Here is a 12,541-nt window from a genome sequence, read left to right as displayed (position 1 = left end):
TGAAGAGCTGTGGTAGAGTCGGTTCAAAACTGTATTTTCACATTTACAATATTTAAACTCTCATTTACAAATTTTAAGAGCCTTGCACCAATGTAACAGACAAGCAATTCCAGTCTCGGTATAGCAATGGATTTTAATGAAGCTATTCTAGATTTAACAGCTGGTAACTGTACAGAGGTTCCATGGATTGATTGGCATCGGATGAATACAACTGCTGCATATGAAATGCCGCTAGCATCGCAAAATACGTGGAAGCTCAAGGAAGAAACACTGCTGCTAAAAATTTTTCTTGGAATTTTCACAAGATGTAACATTTTAATATCTTCTATCCATTTAAGAAATTTTTCCTTTATATCCGTTGTTACTTCCGAATCCTAGCTTTGTTTCAATCGCCAACTCTCTTGCAATAATATTTTAGGTTTCAAAGAGACTGGACAAGTAAAGCCAATCGGATCAAAATTGGCATTAGATAAAATCACACGTCTAGTAATTGCATCGGGAGGCATTTCCAGTAAAGAATTATCACAAAAAGGCACACCTTTTGATTTTTCCCACAAAAGTCCTAAAACAGGAGTTGGTTTGGGATCTTTTAATGAAATTGCCTCTCCTATGTATTCCCAACCTCTAAGGTCAAACTTGGCTTGTGCCATCAGCTTTGTTGAATCTTCGATAAAGTGTTGCAGCTCCTGCTCTGAATCTACAGATGTCATACAATTATCGACATAAAATGATTTCTTTAACTTCACAGCAGTATCATGATAAGGAGAAGATAAATACTGGTCCAAATGGTGGTGGATGACAGCATTCAACAGAAAGGGGCTGCAATTCAGGCCAAAAACTACTCTGGCATGCTGATAAAGTTTAGTCGCATCTCTGCTCTCATTTTCCACCACAGAAATTTCAAATATTTTCTATCTCCTCCAGCAACAGATATTTGAAGAAACGCCTTTTTGATGTCTGATACAACACCAAAAGTTTTCTCCCGAAATTTCATAAGTACTGAAGGTATCGATTGTCTCTATAAAATTTGGACCTTTCATCAAACAATCATTCAATGTGAGTTACCTCTTGACTTGCATGAAGCGTCAAAAACTGGCCGCACTTTGGTGGTGGAATCATGTTTAAATACTCCTCGATGAGGTAGGTAGTGTCCAGGACCCTCATCAGAATCTTCTATAATACCTTCTTTCTTCCATTCTTCAAAGACAGCATCATAACACTCGAATTGATTCCACTTTAACAACTTCATGCTAGTAGAAACGCGCCTATTCCCAGTAATGTCTCTATTTGTAGGTAGTTCATCTTGACTGCGCATCCAGGGAAGTTTGACCTCATATCTTCTATCCCCGTCAATTTTTACATTTCTGGAAAAATAATCAAAAGCTTTACTTTGTAACTCTTTTAAATTGTCAGTTTCACATGGGTCCATTATACCTAGAGTTTCTAGTCTCCAAAGGTCTGAAATGTCATTACTTTGTATAAAAAAAGATATAGAGGAGTTTTTGTTGAAAACAGCCTTTGATTTTCCCATTACACTCCAACCCAAATAGGTTTCGACAGTAATCAAACCAGATGACAAGGGGCATATATTTCCTGTGAAGAGATTTCCAGCATAATCAGCTCCTATCAACAACTTTATAGGCATCGAGCTTTTCCCAACATCAGTGAATTGGATACCTTTATTCTGTAGCTCCTTGACCCATGGACCCTTTTGTATGCTAGGAATATAACCACAAATAATATCCTGGTCCAAAATTTGTATCTTACAAAAATAATTTTTCTTCAAATTGCTCACTGACAGTTCGTAACAATTATGTTTCTTCTTGGAATTAGCGCCGCCAAATACTACATGCGTTAAATTTTGGCTTCGTTCTGTGGTTATTTTCATTTGATTTACAGTAGATTTCAAAATATATGATCTTTGCGATCCTGTATCGAATAATGCTCTTACCACTTCGCTTCTTCCACCCATCTCAATTAATACTAAAGGTGTTTGCAAAAGAATTTCCGGTTCACTTTGATTTGATAACACTATATTTCCATCAGTGCTGGGACATTCTGCAGCGTTAGGTTTGGCGTTATTGAACTTTTCAGGACACATAATTGTCCAATGTCTTCGCTGACAAAGCATACATTGAACATTAGATTCACATTTTTTAGAAACGTGTCCAACCTTTAAACAGGCAAAGCAGGCCTTATTCTTCTTTAAAATATCTTGTTTTCTTCCAAATATTTTGCTTCATAAGCCAAATCATTAGCCGTGGGAACAGGAATACCGAATTCTCGATATTTTTTACCGCTTCGAGTTTCTATGGAATTGAAGCCTGATTTTGCCATCAAAATCCTCTCTTCCCCTTCAACTTCCGCTCGGAGAAATAATAGCAATTGCGACAATTTATCGCCATAAGAATTTGTATCGTTTACTTTATTTATCACTGGATTTCGTAGCCATGCTCTCAATAAATTTTCAGGAATGCAAGATTCCATTAGCGGGAAAAGCATAGCAGCATATTTTTCGGTAGTTACTCCAATAGACTCTAGTGACCTTAAATATGACTAATTTATCATAAGAGTTGCATTGTATTCAATTTTGATTTCATATTAACAGCATTTTTTGAAAGTAGTTCTCTTACATAGTATTCAACAAGAAGTTCTTCACGGCCAAATCTAGCCTTCAGGCTGTCAACAACTTTAGCATAATTTTTTGCAGTCGGCAGATAACTATCAACTATTTCCCGCGCTCTACTGCCTATTATTGTACTCTGTATAAGATATTGAAATTTTACTTCATCGCCGATGGTAACGTCCTCGTGAATTCTGTCAAACTGGCTCCAAAAGCTAAGCCAATTTTTAACTTCACCGCCAAACTTAATTAATTCTATTTCGGGAAGTTTTAATTTAGCTTTCTCTACATTAACTGATTCCGGCGCTTCGGATGTAGAAGAGTTTTTCTAAACATGTTTTTACACGAATCCGCGCAGCATCTAATTTTTCGCGATATTCTTCTATTTTTTAATACTCTTCTTCCTATTCTTCAGATTTAGCAGCTACTAATGCTTTACATACGTTGTCATCAAATTCTGCCAAAATAGTAGCAACTCTTTCTAAAGAACAAAGTTTTATTTCAATATCATCACGATTTAAATTTTCTTCATTCAACGCCGTTATTACTGCATTATGATGTTTTATAAAATTCGCCCTGACTGGATTACGTCTTTTCATCAGATCTTCCATAATCGAAACCGAAAGCAACGAAAAACGAAAGTTTAATTTACTGACCTTTTTCTTAAATCACATCCGGGTCGCCACAATTTTGCATGTTTTCTAAAAAAACTACCCGTTTTCTTAAGCTTCAAACTATAGCTTGCAGAGCCTCTCAAATTCTTAAAACTAAAATAATACTCCAAGCAATTTAGAATTCCATCGGCTTGTTTATTCTTTCAACATAACAACGTGCAGCGGCCAAACAGGCGATAAATGACTGTTTCGCCAGATGGCGACAAGCATCACTCATACCTATGGAGATGAACTTTGCTCTCCAACGAATACGAGTGACTCACTTCCTGGCTTCGCCGGCTTGCTCCGAACTTCTGCCTCGATTTAAAGTAAATTTGGCAATGCGAATTAAACCACGCACCAAACTGGTGACCCGGTACTTTCTTTTTTTACTTTTCTAAAACTTGCGAAATCCAGCCTCAAAATTTCTAAAATATGCTCAAATCAGATTTTAGTAACTGAGCTCTTCAATTATTTTTCGTACATACCACCCATTATGGATTATTTGAGATTATTGTGCCGAGAGGTAATGCATAAAGGACCAGGTATGTGTTCGAATTTTCTTTTCATTTCTCTGCGATTGGTCAATATTTCATTTCCTCATTATTTTGGCGAAGAAATCTTTATTTATATTCAGCATTAATTTTTGTGTTATTTTTCGTATTCGAAGTATTAATTTCGTATTACTTTCGTTTTGGCTACCATGTTTATTATTATGATTCTTAACTCCTAAATTTTTTTTAAAAAAAAATGTATTTTTAAATAATCATAACTTTTTCTGATACTCGTAAATATTGTAAAAATTATCAGTTTCCCACATCGAGTAACCAAAAATGCTTAATACTCAAAACTGTCAATGCTGACGCTCCAACAGAGTCGCAGGTGTCCCATCTTTCGGTGAAAATACCGCCGCTGTGGTGGAAATATATAAAATTGTGGTTCATCCAAGTAGAAAGCAATTTCGTTCTAGCTAAAATAACTAAAGACCTTACAAAATACAATCATTTGATTGCGTCTATTGATCCGGAAACTTTTAACAGCGGTGGCTGATATTTTACTCGCACCCCACGACACCAACAAATATGATGCGTTAAAAGCTCGACTTATAGCCGAATTTTCCGCTTCGGAAAATGAACAGATCCGTCGACTGCTTTCAGAACTGCATTTAGGCGCCGATAAACCATCGCAGTTACTCCGAAAGATGCGCGAACTCGGTGGTGGCACAGGCATAAAAGACGATTTTCTCAAAACTTTGTGGCTGCAAAGACTGCCGTCAGAAATGCAGGCAATTTTATCAATAAGTTCTGAACCCCTGGACAATTTGGCCAACATGGCTGACAAAATTGTCGAGGTCCGTATTTCCTCAACAGATAATAGCATCTTTGCCGTCAGCCGAGGCGCGGAAAGTATTGCCATGCGAAAAGCTTCCACTCTGGATGAGTTTACTGCACTCCGAAGCGAAATCGCCGCTTTAAGTAAGCAGGTACAACGGCTTTCCCGCGACAGAAGCAGAGGCCCGTTCCATCGGAAAAACAGACAGCGCAGTTTTTCTCGCGGGCGTTCCGGTGATCGTGGGAGAAAATATTGTTATTATCATTCGTGTTTCGGAGAAAAGGCCAAGAAGTGCCGATCGCCGTGTTCGTACTCAACTAACGCGGATCAGGGAAACTCGCAATAGCGGCTGTCGATCAACATACATCGGCGGCAGCCGCGCAATCGTATCGGTTGCATGTTTTTGATAAGAGATCACATTTAAAATTTTTGATAGATTCTGGCTCTGATGTTTCGTGTATACCACTCAACAAAAATCAAAAAAATCTAAAGCCTGATTCTCTGCAACTTTTTGCAGCTAACAACTCCAAAATTTATACTTATGAATCTAAATTATTAAATGTGGACTTAGGTCTCAGGCAAAATTTCCCATGGAAATTTTTAATTGCTAATGTGCCTGTTCCCATAACAGGGGCGGATATTTTACAAACCTTTGACCTATTAATAGATCTCAAAGGACGCAAACTTATTGATAATGTTACTAAATTTACCCAACCCGGAATAATTTCAAAATCAAAAGATTATGCGTCTCTAAAACTTATTTCTGGTGAATCAATATACCATAAAATTTTGGAAGAATTCCCAGAATTAACATTTGGTGTAAAACCTGTTAAACATAATACGATGCATTTTATTGAAACAACCGGTCCGCCTTTCCATAGTAAACCTAGAAGACTAAATCCAGAAATGTATGACGCCGTCAAAAAAAGAGTTTCAGTTCATGATGGACCAAGGCATATGCCGGCCATCAAAATCACCTTGGTCATCTCCCCTTCATGTCGTTTCCAAAAGCTCAGGCAGCATTCGTCCTGTGGGCGACTATAGGAGATTGAATGCCTGTACTGTACCGGACCGTTACCCCATATCCAGGATTTTTCCAATGCACTCCAAGGGAAAAATATTTTTTCGAAACTTGATATAGTCCGCGCTTATTTTCATATACCAGTGCATCCGGATCATATACAAAAAACCGCAGTTTGTACACCATTTGGACTGTTTGAATTCCCATTCTTAAATTTTGGACTATGTGGGGCAGCACAAACTTTTCAGCGATTCATGAATGAAATCCTGGGAGATATTAAATTTTGCTATGTCTATTTGAATGATATTTTAATATTTAGTTCCAGTCAAGAAGAGCATAAAGCTCTTTTACGAATCGTACTGGAGAGATTAAACACATATGGTCTAACCATAAATGTTTCAAAATGCATATTTGGCGTCTCAGAAATTCCTTTCTTAGGTCATTTAATTACTAGTTCGGGGACTAAACCTTTATCCCATAAAGTTGAACCAATTCTCAAGTATCCACAACCAAAAACAATTAAAGATCTTCAAAGATTTTTAGGTTTTTAAAATTTTTTCCGTAGATTTTTACCGAACATAGCAAAACATCAGGTACATTTAACTTCATATTTAAAAGGCGCAAAAAAGAATGATAAAACGAAATTGGACTGGTCAGATAAAGCGGAAGAAGAATTCCAAAATTGTAAACAATTAATTGCAAATGCTGTTTTATTGGCACATCCAAAACCAGATGCCACATTAATTTTACAAGTCGACGCTTCAGACTTTGCAATCGGAGGGATATTGTCCCAATTAGTAGATGAAGAATTGCAACCACTCGCATTCTTTTCTCGGAAACTCTCCCCAGCAGAAAGAAACTATAGCGCTTACGACAGAGAGTTATTAGCAGCTTATGCTGCCATCAAACACTTTAGGCATATGCTTGAAGCTAGAAATTTCTCTTTGTTTACGGATCATAAGCCGTTAACTTACACTTTCCAACAACGCTTGGACAAATGCTCTCCGAGACAGGCTAGACAATTAGACTTTATATCCCAATTTACTACCGATATTCACCACATAAAGGGCTCTGAGAATATATTAGCAGATGCACTTTCGAGGATAAACGCTATAAACATGCCAAATCCCATAGATTATAACGAAATTGCACAAGCGCAACAAATTGATTCTGAATTAAAAAAATTAATCGATAATTCTGAAACATTACAATTTAAAAGAATGGGCGTTTCCAAATTGTGAAACGCCCATTTATTGTGATGTATCAACAGGTACAGCTTGACCTTACATTCCGGAATCGAACAAATTTTTGCATCACTACATCCTAGCATTCGCAGCACTTCAAAATTAACTCGATCGCGTTTTATTTGGCCTTCCATTCGAAAAGACTGCAACAATTGGGCTAAGCATTGCATCCCGTGTCAAAAATCGAAGGTAATTCGCCAAACTAAAACCCCAGTAGGAAAATTTGTAGACCAATCACAGAGGTTCGAACATGTGCACCTGGACCTTGTAGGCCCTCTACCTCCTTCTGAAGGAAACTATTACTGTTTAACAATGATAGATAAGTTCACGAGATGGCCAGAAGCCGTACCAATTCCAGACATGACAGCACAGACAGTAGTACAAAATTTTTTTAAGCACTGGATAGCCAGATTTGGTTGTCCTGTAAGAATTACTACTGACCAAGGCAGACAGTTTGAGAGTGATTTGTTCCGTGCTCTCTCTCAACTACTAGGAATTAAAAGGATAAGATCTTCTCCTTATCATCCTCAGGCCAATGGCCTGATCGAAGAGTTCCACCGCCCATTAAAGGCAACTTTGAAAGCCTACAACACAGATCAGTGGTCTGCAGTACTGCCCACCTTGTTACTCGGATTCCGGTCCGTCTTCAAAGAGGATCTACAAGTGACGACAGCTGAGCTGGTATATGGCAAGTCTCTGCGACTACCAGGATAATTTTTCGATCCAACAACTGGAGACGCATCACCCAAGCAGCTCGTGGAGGACTTAAAACGTCATTTTGCAACGATGAGACCAGTTTCTACGTCCTGTCATGGCCAAAGAACAATTTTTGTGCATTCTCACCTCAACGTGTGCTGACATGTATTTGTGAGACATGACAGTGTACGTAAACCCCTACAAGCACCATATGATGGATCGTAAAAAGTTCTTGTCAGGCGACAGAAAACGTTTGATCTCGAGATCAAGGGAGCTTCCCATACCATTTCTATAAACCGTCTGAAACCTGCTTTTATAATTCCTCCTGAGTGTTCCAGTGTACCACCAGCCAAGCAAGAAGCAAGTTCCACTACTAAGTGTACTAAAACACTTCCAGCTGAGACATCCATAGTCGTTCCAGCAAGACAAACAACTCGCACAGGGCGACAAGTTCGACCCCCACGTCGTTATGTCCATTTCCAATGAGACTGTGGAGGGAGTGTGCAGCGGCCAAACAGGCGATAAATGACTGTTTGTTTAGCCAGATGGCGACAAACATCACTCATACCTATGGGGATGAACTTTGCTTTCCAACCAATACGAGTGACTCACTTCCTGGCTTCGCCGGCTTGCTCCGAACTTCTGCCTCGTGCTGGTCGATGGAATTACGGCCAATGTATCATGATCTATATTTGCTAATTTAATTTGTAATTAAAATTTATTTTTTTATCTACATGGCTGGCAGTTTTCATTAAATAAAAATGTTTTAATACTTAAATTTAAAGTAAATTTGGCAATGCGTGTTAAGCCACGCACCAAAAACGTATCTTACAAATATTGCCAGATTCCAGTAGGTTTACAATTGATCATCAGCTATTATACAAAAAATAAACGAAATAATATTAACAAAATATGTTTATCAAAGAAAAAATCCTTTGCTTTTACTTTTTAATAATATTTTAACAAAATAAAAATGGTAGCAGTTATAAAATGTCTGAAAAGGAATCGTCTGCTAAATGTCTATTAACAGACTTAGATTATGATATTTACCGAACTACTTTCTGGCCTAAAAACGCCATGATGAGGCATAATATACCTTGGAGTTTCGCAAGTTGCCTGCATATGCCCCAAATTCTCATACTCAGTTAAAAATTCGCTGTATAGTTGCATATAGTCTGGTTATCTCACAAACGTTGCCAAAATGATTTAAATCTTTTAGTAGCAATGTGTTTTGACTCGCCTAAACATGGGGGGGGGGGGTGTTATTTTAAACGGCATTTTAACAACATAGCTTCCATCGTCATTTCTGAAATGTGTTTTTATGAAATGATCTTTACATATTAAACTCTCATCATTTTGTAATTTCCCTCCCTCAATCCCTCATCATCTCCCAATGTCCCTCAACATCTTCAATTTCCCAAAATTTCCCTACATTTGCATCCAAATCTTCTATTATCAACCCACAATGAACAGTAGTTTCGTTTTCGATTGGAACACTTTCGGTAGCAACAAACCCAAACACAGTATTTTGAAAAACAATGTCTGCTCCCGGAAACCTAATTTGACCCGATCTTAAAAGTTCATAGAATATTTGGGCACCTAATAAAATATCCACCTCTCCAGGTTCATTGAATCTCACATCCGCTAAATTGAAACTATCTAATTCTAGCGTATCAATGTCAAATTGTTTGGAAGGGATACAATCTGTTATATGTGGTACTACCTCAATCCCTTTTCAAAGCTTCCGCTAACGTTCGAAATTTTCGTTTTTACGATCCAATTAATAACAGAAGATGATTGATTTAGTCCAGAAACGACATGTTTCGTTTTTCTTTTTTCAAATTCAGTTTATCGGCTAACCGTTTTGAAATGAAATTTCGACTCATACTACCGACATCCAGTAACGCACGTGCACTCGTAAACATTCCTACATTATTCTGTATCATCACATTTGCAGTATTTAATAAAACCATTTTGTTTACATTTAAGTTGGTAGCAGTGAATGAATACGTATTGTTCGCAGGTGATTCATTCGTCAGTTGCGAAGAATTATTACTGGGATTTTCAATTCGCAGAACGAATACATTTGACCTTGGATTCAATCCCGCGTTAGCTTTCTGCGATCGAGTTTCATTTTCGCTTTGAGTATTTCCCAGGTGCAAAAGAGTGTGATGTCGTTTTCTGCAATGGAACAATTGGATTTTGAATAACAGTTAGCAATTTTATGGTGATTTAAACAATTAAAACATAATTGCTTAATTTTAACGACTTCAAGTCTCTCATTAACAAGTATATTTTTGAACACAGGACATACATTCAGAGAATGATTTTCATTAGATTTACAAATTACACATTTCGGAGTTTTAACTTCGCTACGAATGCTTTTTGTGGTCTGTATTCTTGACGATATTTTTGAGAATGGTTTACAACTTGTGGTCGTGAAAATACATAACAATCGTTTTTGAATTTTGACGATACATAAATATCGCAATGCCTGGCCAAATCTGGTGGCACATACCAAGATTCTCCTTGTTTCACGCCAATATGAATTTGTAGTTCGCGATCTAATGAATCAAATATTTTTTCGGAAATCATGAGTTTACAAACCCCCTTGAAATCATTTACCTTTCTTAATTGATAATAATAATCAAATGCTGCAGAAAGTCGCGATGCAAACTGGATATAGCTTTCATTTGGACGTTTTTTCGCTTTACGGAAATTATTTAAAACTTCTTGTGGGGTGGATTGAAATTCTTTTAACACTAATTCCTTTAATTTGTCATACATACACAATTCATCTTCATTTAAATATATCATTAAATTGGCAACTTTTTCGCCTAAGATATTTAATAGGATCAATGACTTGAATTGTTCTGGGACATTTTTGGTTTTGAAAGCTCTTTCAAGCGATTGGAAAATTAAATTATACGACTCTGCTCGTGTGGGAACTGGTCTAGTTAAAGTTTTGACACTTTTTATCAAACTTTCTAAACTAAAATTTGAATCGGAATCGCTATTTGTCACATTAACCTTTTGTGTTACATCTTTTTGTAAATTCGCAAGCTTAAGTTGTTTTTCTAATTGCGCGAGTTTAAGTTTTTCCAATTCTAGTTTCTGTGCTTCATTTTTCTCGTAATATTTTTTCTTTTCAATTATTGACTCTACCATAGTTTTTATGAATTCATAATTATCTTTATAGATCTCGCTCTTTTCAATTAAATCTTTAATAGTAATTACTTTGGCACCCGAAGGAATATCAATTTCTAGTTCCTCGGCAACTTCAATTAATTCACTCTTTTTAAGTTTTGAAAGCATTTTGAAAAGTGAATATATGCAACTCATAAAAACGAAACTAATACATAAATTTGGAAACCAAAAGTATACTCAGTTATCTTGAAACCAAAACGGACACAATTATCCAATCATAGGAATTTACACTTTATATCCATTGGAAATCACTAACAATTCAGAAATCACCGAGAACAATATCAAGCAAACACACGCAGCAAAACCGAAACACTTGCCAACTTTTTCTCAAAACTCTCGATGGTTTAATACTGCGTAGTCGATGGCCCACTTAATGTAATTCTCTTCAAATAAAACTCATTTCTTTCAGGTGAACACCATTTTATTTTCGGGCACATTTTTTATGCCCCTTCAGGTAGACTGTTACAGATTAGGACACCTCTCAAAATCAGATGCCACGTCTAGGTCACAGAATCGTTCTTACACACTCAACGTTAAGATACAAAAAAGAATTAACAAAAACTTCTTATTCGACAGATACACCATCTATCGGCGTGAAGCTGTAACAGAAGCAATTTCACAATCCCAGGACATCAGTAAACAACGAATTAAGATCAGTTGTGAAAACTTCTAGTTGTTTATATTTTTTTAAGTGAAAGATATAAATTTCAGTGTTTCTTGGAGTAAAAAAAAAAAAAAAAAAAAAAACAATTAGTAATGGTTATATGGCTAAAATTCACATTGAAAATTAAAATATTGTATTACTAATGGTAGTAAAATAATAATAATAATAATACTAATTTTATTCAAGATGATGTAACTGCCGAGTGAATTGAAGCAAGTTTCAGGAAAAACTCAACTCTAAAATAAAAAAAACATATCTCTATGTTCACATTATTATGGATCCACATTATGTATTACAATTTTATTTTGTTAAAAGAAAACTGCTGTTTGTATTTCTTAGTAGTTTGAATTATGAATTGATTACCTGCATTTCATGGAATCTTACATACATATAACACATACACCTACAACCATAATTTGCACATAAGTGTTATATAAAAACTTGTTTGAACATATATCTATCACTGGTGGAAAATGGCATTAATATCTATTAATTACTTCCAAAATTCTGTTAACAACTGGATTAGTCAACACAATGTTTTAAAATCATCGTTTTCCCTCTATTTCTTAATAATCAAGTACCTGATTTTTTTGCAGAGTTATTCATTGATAATTAATTACAACACCAGATTTAAATAATGTACTTGCCCATCAGTTTTGCTGCTGTAGATGCACCAACAATAATGGATAAATTGGGAGCAATGAATGACATACGGGATTCAACATATTTATAGATCTCTTGCTTATAATTATCCAATTCTATTGCCTGTAAAAAAAAATATTTTAACATTTATATTGAATATTTGTTTTTCAATGCTAAACATTCACAAAGCGAAGACATCACCTACACATTCGCTAAAAAAATTAAATAGCTTACTGAATTGCTTGATATATGAAACAACTTTCTTTATTTATATAATGAAAAGGATTCAAAAAAATTTTCTTTAAAACATCAATGTACGAAAAGTGTTAAAAAATTATTTTCATACAACAATAGAAGTTAAAATGGAAACAAAATGTTCTGAACAGGAAGCTCAAACTAAATTATGTAAAATAATATAATGAAAATATATCTCACAACCAAACCTGTAATTCCTAAAAC

The 12,541-nt window shown here is 35.9% G+C and overlaps 1 protein-coding gene across 4 annotated transcripts in view; it reads right to left on the bottom strand.

Moving 5' to 3' along the window:
- Positions 1–12,541, bottom strand: part of LOC129957341 (U4/U6 small nuclear ribonucleoprotein Prp31-like) — a 47,965-nt gene that overhangs the window by 21,461 nt on the left and 13,963 nt on the right. For all 4 annotated transcript variants that reach the window (XM_056069614.1, XM_056069615.1, XM_056069616.1 and 1 more), the window contains exon 8: positions 12,088–12,205. In XM_056069614.1, coding sequence (XP_055925589.1) covers positions 12,088–12,205 — 118 coding nt within the window. The remainder of the gene's footprint in view (positions 1–12,087; positions 12,206–12,541) is intronic.

Source organism: Argiope bruennichi, chromosome 11 (genome assembly GCF_947563725.1).
Source record: "Argiope bruennichi chromosome 11, qqArgBrue1.1, whole genome shotgun sequence".
Taxonomy (NCBI): domain Eukaryota; kingdom Metazoa; phylum Arthropoda; class Arachnida; order Araneae; family Araneidae; genus Argiope; species Argiope bruennichi.
This window is presented reverse-complemented; position numbering and strand designations above follow the sequence as displayed.